Source organism: Lepidochelys kempii, chromosome 1 (assembly GCF_965140265.1).
Source record: "Lepidochelys kempii isolate rLepKem1 chromosome 1, rLepKem1.hap2, whole genome shotgun sequence".
NCBI classification, from domain to species: Eukaryota; Metazoa; Chordata; order Testudines; family Cheloniidae; genus Lepidochelys; species Lepidochelys kempii.
The window spans coordinates 58,900,606-58,914,931 of NC_133256.1; the positions used below are offsets into that span (position 1 = coordinate 58,900,606).

At 42.7% G+C, this 14,326-nt stretch overlaps 1 protein-coding gene across 1 annotated transcript in view; it reads left to right on the forward strand.

The window, feature by feature from the left end:
- The first annotated feature begins 293 nt into the window (after positions 1-293).
- CPB2 (carboxypeptidase B2) overlaps positions 294-14,326 on the forward strand; it is a 28,203-nt gene continuing 14,170 nt past the window's right edge. The window contains exons 1-3 of the mRNA XM_073343084.1: positions 294-458; positions 7,101-7,225; positions 7,326-7,434. Coding sequence (XP_073199185.1) covers positions 294-458; positions 7,101-7,225; positions 7,326-7,434 — 399 coding nt within the window. The remainder of the gene's footprint in view (positions 459-7,100; positions 7,226-7,325; positions 7,435-14,326) is intronic.

Genomic DNA, 14,326 nt, shown 5'->3' on the forward strand with positions numbered 1-14,326 from the left:
TACAGCTTTCTAATCCTGGGACCAGTTATTCACCAGCCCTGATGTCCTTTACAGTGCCTCGGGCTGCTCTGAAATAGGTCAGGCTGGTTCCAGACACACCCCGGGGCTATGGGAGAGCAGTGTAAGAACTACTGCTACTTCAGCTTTTTATCAGCTGGGGACTCCTCCATTTGGGGGAGCTCCGGGAGCTTTCCAGCAATGCAAAGGGGATAGAATCTGGCCCAGCGCTTTCATTGCTTGAACCTCCTTTGGCTCCACTAGCCCCTAAGTCAGAGAAACCAATTGGGACTGAGATGGACTGTTCAGACTTGTACATCAATACAAAATGTTTTCGTGCTCACACTCAAGCCTTTGCTTTTTCTGAATGTCTTTTTCTTTCCAGTGATCAAGTGTTGTGTGCTCTCCCACGATCAGACAGACAAGCTGAATTCCTTCAGAATTTAACCACCAACTTTGAGGTAATTTTTTTCTCTATAAACTCTTGGCTAAATTCTGCTCTCAGGCACACCAATGCCATTCCACTGGGAGGAAGATTTAGATCCCCCTTTCATTCTCTTATGTTATATATTTTTTTAGTTTGTAGAAGCGCAATAGATGCTTTATTTCCATCAATTTAATGTCTACTGATTGAGATGAGCAGATTCTGTTGACTGATAACATTTTATCATATTATATCAAGCACCCGATTTCAGAATTATGTAATTGATTTTGTATATTAGCAGCAACAAAACAAAGATGATAAAGTACTGACATGTGATGGTTGGTAAAATCATTTGTCAGGAAGTCCCAGGAGCATAAGCTGATGCAATTTCTGACTGTATGACTTCTAGGACCCCGACACGCAGGACTGGATTTTACAGTACTTGGTGGTGTTTTGCTAAAGACAGAGTTTAGATAATAAGAATCTCTTCATCTAGAACTCATAATCTCTTAGAACACCAACAGGATTTTGTGATTTCCATCTGCCATTACAGGAAAGAGCATTTAATTAAAATAAGGCATCCAATTTTGTTCTAAAGCACTTCCCCCATTATTTCATCATATTTTCGTTTGAAGTCAGCACCCCATAATGAAAAGCATAACCATTTCCCCAATCAGTGTCGTTACCAGGATCCCTCATGATGTGTCCTGATCATCAGAGCCTTTAACAGCCCCTGTGCCCCTAGCCTGTCTCTGTCCAATTTGCTCCCCTGACTCCTGTTGCCCTCCCACCCTTCACCTATCCTTCCCCGCTTCTTATCTCCCTCACCAACTGCTCCTATCCACCTCCTCCACACCAGCTCCCGTTTCCCTCCCCTTTCTGCTGCATCCCACCCTCTACCTGTGGATCACCCTCCTCTCTCTCCAGCTACTGTAATCCCCTCTTCCCTCACTCTGCATTCCAGTGTGGCTGGGGGTGTGTGGGGGGGGCACGGAAAGCAGAGGAGAGACAATCTCCCTGTACGCAGTTCCAGTCCATGGTGCCACACCCCCTACATGCCAGAAAGAGTAAGTAAAGGGTTTCATGCTGTCTGGAGTGCCTCACAACTGAGAGTGCCAACCTCAGGACAGACTGTCAAAGACAGGGCAGACACCCCAAACTGGTGGTATGTTCTGTAATTAGATTTCACCTACCCAGTAACGAGTGTGAATTCCTGGATCACTATAACAGTCTTACCATGAAGTCACAGACAGTCCTCTTTGACTCTCCAGTCTATCTTGCCACTCAGACAAACTGGACTTAGTGATAAATGGTCACTTACACCAAAAACCACAAAATAATCAGGTTGCTTTCAATCCCAAAAGACCAGTCACTTACCACAGATCAATTGGTACCCTAGCTCCTACACCAAAGACAATGCCTGAAGCCAATCTGTCTAAAGGTGTAATAGCTAGGAAGAAAATTGAGAGAGTTATTTATAGATTAAAGCAAGCAAACATACACAAATGAGTTACCATCTACAGTTCCTAAAGATGACAGAGATATAGTTATCTGTCAATTCAAAATGTCTTTCCGGGCAGACCTAGGGATAACTCCTGGGGATTAGTTTAGTGTCTCTGGCCCTGTGAAAATTCAAACAGCAAAGAGATCACCATTTCTTCTTGTGAGCATCTCTATATGACCTTCCCCCAGAGATCAAGCCAATGGGATGAGGGCTCCTGCACGTAAATTCTTCCTGGGTGGCTGGGGCAATCAAAAAAGCTTTTTGTCCTTGATGGCTCATTAAGTCTTGATAGTCCTTCTCGATGGGCAAAGGAACTACTCTTCCCGTCTGACCTCACAAGTTCAGAGCAGGCATTTTACAATTATAAAACAAACTTATATTTTACCTTTTAGCATGGAATGCAGATGTTACAAATGAGATTAATGCATGCAGCAACTTACAAGCATTTCATAGAGTCTAAACACTAAATACATTCTTATAAGACTAATACCTATTTTGAACAAAATTAACATACAGGTGAGCTGGTTTGGTTTCCAGCTATGGGTTTGTCAGTTCTTAGTTAAAGCCTATGGCCTTGGCCAGAGCTGGCATTTGATTTCCAGCATCACAAAGGGAAAGTCTTGCTCAGTTCCTGCAGAACTGGGTTGAAGCATGCTCAGTGAAGGTAGAGCATTCTGTGATTTTCCTGCCAAATTCTAACTAGCCTCTACTGATCATGTGTGAACTGAGAATGTTCAGAGGGTTATAACTTGGCCACATTTGGGTGGATTTTCAATGGGGATGCCAAAAGGCATAAAGGTCAAACCCATGCCAAATTTCAAGTCCCTGCTCCAAAGCATGAGGGCACTAAAGCTTCTTAATTAAACAGCTGTAAGAACTTTTTTAACATGGGCAAAACAATGAATTCTTGTTCTCAGAAACAGTGGAGCTATTTTAGCTGAAACTTAAAAAATAAAAATCAGCCTGAGGCTGTCATGTGGCATGGAAATTTTTACCACAATTTAGTAGGCCAGTTTGGCAAAGTTAAAAGCAAATGCAGTGGAAAACTGGGTCTTATAATGGGAAATATCAGGCAACCTTAAATATAGGCAGTGCTGCCTTTAGTAATTAATGGTATATAGAAGATAGAATGACCACTGCCGTTCATCTCCTAATATAAGAACAAAAAATGTCTATTGAAACTGAAAGGTTTCAGAATATGTAACATTTAAGCATAACTGACAAAGGAAATAGTTTTTCACACAATACTCAATTAGCCTGTGGAATTCATTGCCAGAAGATATCACTGGGGTCAAGAGGGTGGCAGGATTCAGCAAAGCATTGTACACTGACAGAGTTATAATAATAAATATCTGAAAATTAATGAGAGTTTTGGAAGGGATATAAACTGTCATGCTTGTGGGCATAAGCTAACCTCTCTCTGGGGGCAAGTTAGCCCATCACTGCCTCCTGCAGAGATTCTTGTGTCTGCCTCTGACATTGTTAGTATTGGCCACTTTGGTGACAGGATACTGGACAAAATGGACCAATGGTCTGAGCCATTCTGACAATTCCTGTGTTACCTGGATTACTTCATTCACCTGCTAGACTCTATGCTAACTTACTTATACCAACTTAGACTTCATTGTACTTCCTTATACTCAGACTTAGTAGGCCAGATTTAGAGAAATATGTACTAGAAGGTTGCATGTTCTTAAAGTGGTTATTGAACAAATACATACGTTGATGCAATATATATTTTAGTGGGGCTGGAAAGAAAGTGTAAGTTATACCAGTTTACACTCCCTCCAGATTTAGATTCACCTTTGAATACGGCCTTCATACTGGGTATTCAAGACTAGCAGCTTAATTGATTGCATTCAGATTGTATGATATGTCTCCTTAAAACTAATTTAAACCTCTATTGTCCTGCCTATACTACAGACTGAGGACTAGATTCACAAAGGTACTTAGGCATTGTGGGCCAGAGGTGCTGATTTTCTAATGTCCCAGGGGAGTGCTTGACTCCCATTCCGCCCCAGACCCCACCCACACTCCACCCCTTCCCCCAAGGCCCTGGCCCCACCCACCCTGCCTCTTCCCCCCTATCCCCAGGCACCTCCTGCATACCATGGAACAGCTGATCACAGCGGGTGGGAGGTGTTGGGAGGGAGGCGAGGAGCCGATTGGCGGGGCTGCCGGCAGGCGGGAGGCACTGGGGGTGAAGGGAGAGATGCTGACCTGCAGGGCTGCCAGTGGGTTCTGAGCACCTCTATTTTTTTCCCATGGTTGCTCCAGCCCGAGAGCAACCACGGAGTCAATGCCTATGTTGCAGGCCTTACCCCTAGTCTGCCCCTGAGATAGGCACCCAAGGCTAGATTCATATAGGGGACGTAGGCATTGCAACTCTTAATGTTTTGTGCCTTGACCCTGGTCCATGCCCCTGTGTGGTGTAGTTAAACTGATCTAAGACCCTATGTAGATAGCGCTAGATCGGACGGAAGAATTCTTCTGTCAACCTAGTTACCATAGGTATAGGTAGTATCTACATTGAAGCACAGCTGAGCCACTGTCACATTTTAAGTGTAGACAAACCCTAAGAAAGAAGAGTGAGAAGCAGCCTAAGCCAGCCAGAACGGAGGAAAAGTGAAAGGTTTCAGAACATGTAACATTTAAGGATAACTGATAAAGGAAATAGTTTTTCACACAATACACAGTTAGCCTGTGGAATTCATTGCCAGAAGATAGCAGAGGAAAAGTGTGGGGCTTAGAGCCCAGGTCTTCAAATGTATTTAGGTACCTACCTCCCACTGATCTGGATCTTAGGTGCTCCCCCTGCCTGGAACCTCTGCATCAGGGCAGCACTTTCTCACAGAAAAATAGAATGACACCCTTATTATTATTTTTTTAAAAGTGTGTGTGCCCCGAATGCCCAGCATTTCCATAGGATGTAAGAAAACCAGCTTTGAGTTCCCACTCAGCCTGATTTAGAGCAGGGACTCTAACCCAGGTTGCTTGAATCCTAGGTTAGTGCCCTCATCACCATGCTATGAGGTATTCTCGGGTAGGTCTCTTGCTCTCTCTCTCTCTCTCTCAGTCGCCTGCTGAAGCTGTTCCAGTTTAAATGAATAATTAACTATTCACTGAGTCAGAGGGAGACTAACTTTATAGGCCAGAAGTCAGGGCACTTAGCTAGGATGTGGGAGACTCAGGTTCAAGTCCCTTTTACAATAAATATTTAATTATTTTATACAAAGAGGAACAGCTTCTGCAGGAGAGGTTGAGAAAAACCCAGTCCAGTGTACCCAATAGCCCCGTGATTAGGGCACTCATCTGAAGTGTAAGCAGAACTGGGTTCAAGTCCCTACTCCAAATTAGGCAGAGTGAGGATTTAAATGTGGTGAGTGCCCTAACTACTAGGTACTCTGAACATGTACTCTCTCTGTGTGTGTGTGTATATACGTGCATGCAGGGCCCAAGCCTGAAGGTGTGCTGTGCATGTGGCTGTGGGATCAGGTCTGCTGGAAAGACAGGCAAGGAAACACACAGTTTGAGAATCCCGCTTGGGGACTGCTAGGACTTTGGCTTGCGCTAGGTCTCCAAGTAGCTATTTAGCTATGGGGTGGCATCAGGACAAAGGCAGTTTTGTGCATGCCCACCAGCAGCAATGTCAGTGCCTATTGGGTTAGGCAGAAGCTAAGCACTAGTTCTGAGAATGTCTCCAGCCTCTAATGGTGGACATAAGCACCTAAAGAGGTGACTAGGTAGCCAAGTACCTTTCGGAATCTGGCCCTTCATCTTGTTTAAAATTTAGAATATATTCTCCAGAGGCTTTCTGTACGTTGGTTGTTTCAAAGGCTATAGCTACATTGCACTGCAGTGCAGGCTATGGAGGTATGAATTGCAGAGCACACCAAAATGTTGGGTGCTAACTGCCCCATGTGGATGCTGCTGGTGTGAACTAAAAACTACCTAGTTTGCATTAACATCATAGGCGTCAACTCCATGGGTGCTCTGGGGCTGGAGCACCCATAGGGAAAAAGTGGCAGATGCTAAGCACCCACCGGCAACCCCCCTCAACTCCCCTTTTCCTGCCCCAGTGCCACCTGCCCGTCGGTGGGCCCCACCGATCAGCACTTCCCCCTCTTTCCCCGCATCTCTTGCCTGTCACGGTCAGCTGTTTCACAGCGTACAGGGGCTCTGGGGAGGAGTGAGGGCACCGCACGCTCCGGGAAGAGAGCGGAATGGGGTGGGAAGAGGCAGGGCAGGGGTGGAGCGGGAAGAGGAGGGGGCTTGGGAGAAGAGGTGGAGTGGGGGCAGGGCCTGGGACAAAGTGGGGGTCAAGCACCCCCCAGCACATTGGAAAGTTGGCACCTGTAATTAACATAGTCCTGTATGGTGCATCAAAATTAATACAATATTCAAAGTGTAGTTGCACCAGATCCAAGGAGAGAAGAGCTATTATTTACCTACTTCATGACACGTTGATGTTGAATATGCAGCAAAAAAATTGCACTGGCCTTTTTTCGCATTATAAATTCATGTCTAATTTGCTGTCCACTACCACCCCTAAGTCTTTTCAACATTATTGCTTCCCAATTTTCAATCTCCCACTGAATAGCTGAGTTTCAGATTATTTTATTTCATTAACTTTCATTTTCCTAACTTGAATTTTACTAAAATGAATTTCATTTTATTTTCTGCCCAATTTTAATCTCTCTAGGCCCCTTTATATTGCTGCTTCATCTGGATTTATTTTGAAATCCCTTCTGGCATTTGGTTCAGCTCTAATCAAAGTAATCACTGAATACAATAACTGCAAAAACTAGTCTGAGCTGCATTAATTCCCCAAATACCCTCAGGAAAAATAACCCTCCACTGATTTGAGGATTTGGATTGTAATAATCAGCTAAACAGATATATTAAACTAGTAATATTATATCATGAAAGGTGATGTTCCTGCCTTTGTTCTTGATTTATGAATTTATATTCAGCTGTTATAAATTTTTCTTACCCACACACTTTTCATTTTCAGCAATAGCATGATGTGACAGCACAACACATGAAACTGCTTCCCACACATGACCTACTAGATTGAAAACATGTATTGTGTTTTGATCATGTTCAGAATGTTTACTAAATGGTAAAGTATTTTTTCTTTCCTTGTGAAAAAAATTGTTCTTGGAAACTTTGTAGGTTATTCTCTGGAAACCTGATTCAGCTGAAAACATTATGAAGAACAAAGAAGTCCATTTCTATGTCAATGTGTCCGATATAAATGATGTGAAAGCTGAGCTAAACCGATCCACCATCCGATACAAGTATGATTCTTATTTCTTGCTGTGAAGATATGAAATCAGAAATTCAAGCCAATTGGCGACACTGCTTAAGAATGGTTTATGCTTTTTGTTTGTTGTTCAGAGTTTTGATGGACGATGTTCAAGAAGTTATCAAAAAACAAACTGTCAATGATACAGTCAACCCCCGCAGTTCTGCATCCTATTATGAACAATATCACTCTCTGAATGAAGTAAGATACGTTATATTTTTCTCATGATCCTTTATGCATTTATTGTTATTTCATTAACAAGGGCTTAAATTTAATTTGATGATGATGGTGATATGGACTGTCTGGTGGAGATATGGACTGTTACATGACAGCCCTATAGGGGAAACAATTAGATTTGTATTGATTAGCTAATAATAGTTCACTTTAATACAGTACCTTTACTAAAGAAGGATCCAAGCACCTTACAAAACACACTACATAAGAACCACTTTACCCACCAACTGAAATCATATGAGAAATTTAAGGTAGGTGCAATGTAATTACCTAAAATGAAATTTGGTCAAGACATTTTAGATTTCATGTAAATGCTCACACTAAGTCTACAATCATAACTTCAGTTGCTTCTGAAAATGGTAATTCCAATGGATCATTCTGTAGTTCACCTAAAAAGGCACTCTGCATGGTGCAGTTGTGTATTTCTGCCAAAATTGCCTTAACATGGATTGAATGTTCACTCCAAAGAAGTCTTTAGTAAGAATAATGTGGAAAGCTCATTGAAAGCAAGGTTAGGGAAAATGCAAAGATAGGAATATGTTTTTCTTTCTTGATTAATATCTTTTCTTCCTTGCTGCTGCAAAAAGTTATGCTAGATGACCTGCTGCGTGTTTTACATCTCTAATCTTCCACCTGTGATTTCATAGAATCATAGAATATTAGGGTTGGAAGAGACCTCAGGAGGTCATCTAGTCCAACCTGCTGCTCAAAGCAGGACCATTCCCCAACTAAATTATCCCAGCCAGGGCTTTGTCAAGCCGGGCCTTAAAAACCTCTAAGGATGGAGATTCCACCACCTCTCTAGGTGGTGCTTCACCACCTTCCTAGTGAAATAGTGTTTCCTAATATCCAACCTAGACCTCCCCCACTGCAACTTGAGACCATTGCTTCTTGTTCTGTCATCTGCCACTACTGCGAACAGCCTAGCTCCATCCTCTTTGGAACCTCCTTTCAGGTAGTTGAAGGCTGCTATCAGATCCCTCTCACTCTTGTCTTCTGCAGACTAAATAACCCCAGTTCCCTCAGCCTCTCCTCATAAGTCATGCCCCAGCCCCCTGGTCATTTTCGTTGCCCTCCGGTGGACTCTCTCCAATTTGTCACATGCCTTCTGTAGTGGGGGGGGACCAAAACTGGACACAGTACTCCAGTGGTGGCCTCACCAGTGTCGAATAGAGGGGAATAATCACTTCCCTCGATCTGCTGGCAATGCTCCTACTAATACAGCCCAATATGCCGTTGGTCTTCTTGGCAACAAGGGCACACTGCTGACTCATATCCAGCTTCTTGTCCACTGTAATCCCCAGGTCGTTTTCTGCAGAACTGCTGCTTAGCCAGTCAGTCACCAGCCTGCAGCGGTGCATGGGATTCTTTCTTCCTAAGTGCAGGACTCTGCACCTGTCCTTGTTGAACCTCATCAGATTTCTTTTGGCCCAATCCTCCAATTTGTTTAGGTCACTCTGGACCCTATCCCTACCCTCCAGTGTGTCTACCTCTCCCCACAGCTTAGTGTCACCTGCGAACTTGTTCAGGGTGCAATTAATCCCATCATCCAGATAATTAATAAAGATGTTGAACAAAACTGGCCCCAGGACCGATCCCAGGGGCACTCCGCTTGACGCTGGCTGCCAACTAGACATCGAGCCAGTGATCACTACCTGTTGAGTCCGACAATCTAGCCAGCTTTCTATCCACTTTATAGACTTTTCATTCAATCCATACTTTTTTAATTTGCTGGCAAGAATACTGTGGGAGACCATATCAAAAGCTTTGCTAAAGTCAAGCTATATTACATCCACCGCTTTCCCCATAGCCGCAGAGCCAGTTATCTCATCATAGAAGGCAATCAGGTTGGTCAGGCATGACTTGCCCTTGGTGAATCCAGGTTGACTGTTCCTGATCACCTTCCTCTCCTCCAAGTGCTTCAGAATGGATTCCTTGAAGACCTGCTTCATGATTTTGCCAGGGACTGAAGTGAGGCAGACTGGTCTGTAGTTTCCAGGGTTCTCTTTCTTCCCGTTTTAAAATATGGGCACTATATTTGCCTTTTTCCAATCGTCCGGGACCTCCCCCGATCACCACGAATTTTCAAAGATAATGGCCAGTGACTCTGCAATCACATCAGCCAACTCCCTCAGCACCCTTGGATGCATTAGATCTGGACTTGTGATCTGGAATGGTGGCCAAAGCATGAAGGGGCATACAAGGATGGAGTTCCAAGGGGTTCCAAAGAGGATGGAGCTAGGCTGTTCTCAGTGGCGGCAGATGACAGAATAAGAAGCAATGGTCTCAAGTTGCAGTAGGGGAGATCTAGGCTGGATATTAGGAAGCACTATTTCACTAGGAGGGTGGTGAAGCACTTTCAAATATTACACTTTCATGATAAAGAGATTGTACTTGTCTGAAGTGAATTGAAAAATACTATTTCCCTTGTTTTTCATTTTTACAGTGCAAATATTTGTAATAAAAATTATAATATAAAGTGAGCACTGTGCACTCTGTAATGTTGTGTTGTTACAGAACTCAATGTATTTGCAAACGTAGAAAAACATGAAAAATATTTAATAAATTTCAATTAGTATTCTAGTGTGTAACAGTGCGATTAATGATCAATTTTTTAATTGCGATTAGTTTTTTTGAGTTAATCGTGTGAGTTATTTGCGATTAATCAACCGCCCTAGTTTAAAGTATGTTACCAAAATGTTCCCCTTTCTGAAAAATTAGGGTGAGGTTCCCCTGCTTGGCCCACTCTTAAAATGCAGTGACAATTGTCAAGGAGAGATTACACAGGGTTACTTAACACAGGGGGTCATCACATAAAGATGGGAATGAATTGTGTATACTGACTATATTTGGGTGTACATTAGGGTGGTCTCTTAAGACAGGAGGTCACCCAGGGCTTGATCCAGTGCCCACTGAAACCAGTGGAAAAAGCTCCATTTACAGATTCTTAGATTCCAAGGCCAGAAGCGACCACTGCACTCATCTAGTCTGGCCTCCTGTGTAACACAAGCCATACAACATCCCCAGAATAATTCCTAGACCATCTCTTCTGGAAAAACATCCATTCATGGTTTAAAAATAGTCAGTGATGGAGAATCCACCATGAACCTTTGTGATTAGTTCCACTAGTTAACTACCCTCACTGTTAAAAATTTACACATTATTTCCAGTCTGAATTTGTCTAGCTTCATCTTCCAGCCATTGGATCATGTTATGTCTTTCCCCGCTAGATTGAGAGCCCATTATTGAATATTTCTTCCCCATGTACTCATAGACTGTCATCAAGTCACCCCTTAACCTTCTCTTTGTTAAGCTAAATAGTTTGAGCCCTTAGAGTCTATCAGAATACAGCATGTTTTCTGATCCTTTAATTGTTCTTGTGGCTCTTCTCTGAACTCTCTCCAATTTAACAACATCCTTCTTGAATTGTGAGCATCAGAACTAGACACAATTTTCTAGGAGTGGTCACACCAGTGCCAAATGCAGAGGTAAAACAACTTCTCTGCTCCTAATCAAGATTGCCCTTTTATGCATCCAAAGATCGCATTAGCTCTTTTAGCCACAGTATCACATTAGAAGCTCATGTTCAACTGATCATCCACCACGACCACCAAATCTTTTTCAGAGTCACTGCTTCCCAGGATAGAGTCCCCCAACCGGTAAGTATGGTCTATATTCTTTGTTCCTTCATGCATACATTTAGAGTTAATCATATTAAAACACATATTGTTTGCTTGCATCCAGTTTACCAAATAATCCAGATCACACTGAATCAGTGACCTGTCCTCTTCATTATTTACCACTCCCCGAGTTGTTGTGTCATCTGTAAACTTAATCAGTGATGATTTTACTTTTTCTTTCAGGTCACTGATAAAAATGTTAGATCGTGTAGGGCAGGGATCGGCAACCTTTGGCACGTGGTCCATCAGGGAAAGCTGCTGGAGGGCCAGGCCAGTTTGTTTACCTTCAGTGTCTGCAGATTTGGCCGATTGTAGCTCCCACTGCCCACAGTTCGCTGTTCCAGGCCAATGAGGGCTGCGGGAACCAGGGCAGGCTAAGGGATGTGCTGGCTGCTGCTTTCCACAGACCCCATTGGCCTGGAGCGGTGAACCGTGGCCAGTGGGAGCTGCAATTGGCCGAACCTGTGGACGCTGCAGGTAAACAAACCGTCCTGGCCCGCCAGTGGATTTCCCTGATGTGCTGTGTCATAAATATAAAGGGATGGGTAACCACCTTTCCGTATACAGTGCTATAAAATCCCTCCTGGCCAGAGGCAAAGTCCTTTTATTTGTAAAGGGTTAGGAAGCTTAGGTAACGGGCTGGCACCTGACCCAAAATGACCAATGAGGGGACAAGATACTTTCAAATCTGGAGGCGGGGGGAGAAAGGCTTTGGTCTGTCTGTGTGATACCTTTGCCGGGAACAGAGCAAGGATGGAAGCCCTCCAACTCCTGTAAAGTTAGTAAGTAATCTGGCTAGAAAATGTGTTAAGTTTTCTTTGTTTTGGCTTGTGAAATTCGCTGTGCTGGAGGAAATTTGTATTCCTGTTTTTGTGTCTTTTTGTAACTTAAGGTTTTGCCTAGAGGGTTTCTCTATGTTTTGAATCTGACTGCCTGTAAGATTATCTTCCATTCTGATCTTACAGAGTTGTTCTCTTATCTTTTTTTGTTCTTCTAATAAAGTTCTGTTTTTTAAGAATCTGATTGGGTTTTTTGGATCTTAAAAATCCAAAGCTGATCTGTGCTCATCTTGTTTATTCTCAAGACTCCCCAGGAAAGGGGGTGTAAGGGCTTGGGGGATATTTTGGGGAAATAGGAACTCCAAGTGGTCCTTTCCCTGTTCTTGGTCTAAATCACTTGGTGGTGGCAGCATTTTATCTAATCCAAGGGCAAAGACTTTGTGCCTTGTGGAAGTTTTAACCTAAGATGGCAGAAATAAGCTTAGGAGGTCTTTCATGCAGGTCCCCACATCTGTACCCTAGAGTTCAGAGTGGGGAAGGTGTTATACCAATAAAATAAAAACCAGCAGGAGCTTATTAAAGTGGAAAAGGCAAAATGCCACATTTATTATGAATACAGAAAGAATCATAGTAAGCAGTTAGTTATAGCTTTAACATTCCATTCAATTTCATATTTATTCATACATTCATTCATACACACACACACACACACACAGGTTCTGCAAGGTTGTTATCATAGTTACCAGCCTTAGAGTTGCTCATGCCAAGCCACTGGCCAGGTGGCCTGGACATGAGGAGGGAGCAGGGCCTTGTCAGATGCTCAACTGATGCTCCTGGAAGTTGGTTTGCAGAATCAGACCCCAAAGTTCTCACTTTCTAGAGTCCATTTTTATAGGAATTTTTTCCTATGCCAGTCTACAGGAATTGCTTCATCATGCTGTTGCTGAATCAATCAGCAGATGTCACATTCCTGATGGCTCCGTGCTGCCAGATGTTATCTTGTTCTTTGGTTCTCCCATTCTTGAGGCTGTTGGGTGGATTCCAGTCTGCCCTCCGGGGGTCCTCTGTTATTTTTACTTGACGCCTTCTTCGGCTGATGGACACTGGATTCTTAGGCTGGCACCTCCCTGATCATTCAGTTATTATCCACACCAAGCATCCATCCACATAAATCCTCTATCTCTATTTTAATCACAATTGTTAACAAAGCGAGATGAATACAACAAAAGGGCGGGGAGTCTCTGGGTGCTGTTTCTGTTGTTACAGAGTATTGCTTTGAGTCTCTCTCTGAGTGAGTAGTTATTGTTACAAAGAATTGCTTTGAGAACAGAAAGAAAAGGAGTACTTGTGGCACCTTAGAGACTGCACTGAATGCATCCGATGAAGTGAGCTCTAGCTTATGCTTAAATAAATTTGTTAGTCTCTAAGGTGCCACAAGTACTCCTTTCCTTTTCTTTTTGCGAATACAGACTAAAACGGCTGCTACTCTGAAACCTTTTGAGAATAGACTCTGTCTTAGAATGTACTAACACAATTAGCAGCTTGCAAGTTTCACACATAGAGGGAGAGAAACAGTACCAAAAACCAAGAGACCTCTTAATTAGTAATACCCTGGAATTTAAACTATGGGGAATCAAACTCATTTGTGATTTTAATACAGAACTTCTTTAATATGATCCAACAAGGGAACCCTGACAGGCTGCATGCCAAAGGTTGCTGATCCTTGGTGTATAGCCAGGAACAGATCCCTGTGGGACCCCACTAGAAACACATCTGCTTGATGATGATTCCCCATTTACAATTACATTTTGAGACCTATCAACTCACCAGTTTTTAATCCATTTAATGTGTGCCATTATAAATGTGAATCTTTATATCACTCTAGTTTTTTATTCAAAATGCTATGTGGTACCAAGTTGAATGCCTTACAGAAGTCTATTACATCAACACTATTACCCTTATCAACCAAACTTGTAATCTCATCTAAAAAAGATACCAAGTTAGTTTGACAGGATCTATTTCCCATAAGGTCATGCTGATTTGCATTAATTACCCTCCTTTAATTCTTTATTAACCAAGATCTGTATCAGCCTCTCCATTATCTCGCCCAGAATCAATGTCAGGCTGGGACTGTAGCTTTTTGGGCACCTAGTAAGGTGTTCATAAAAGATTCCCAATTACCATTCACATTCTTGTGATTGAATTCTTCCTTCCAGCTGATCAGGATCAAAATTGTTTTAATCTTTGTGAAACTGGCCTTCAATGAATGTTAAATTAGGCTCCTAATAAAGATAATCTTTTGTGCAGGTTATACTGTATATTTATATTCCACACAAAAAACTATGTTAAAAAAACATTATTAAGATTGCAAAGTCAAGCACTCAGAAGTTAGAAAATGCC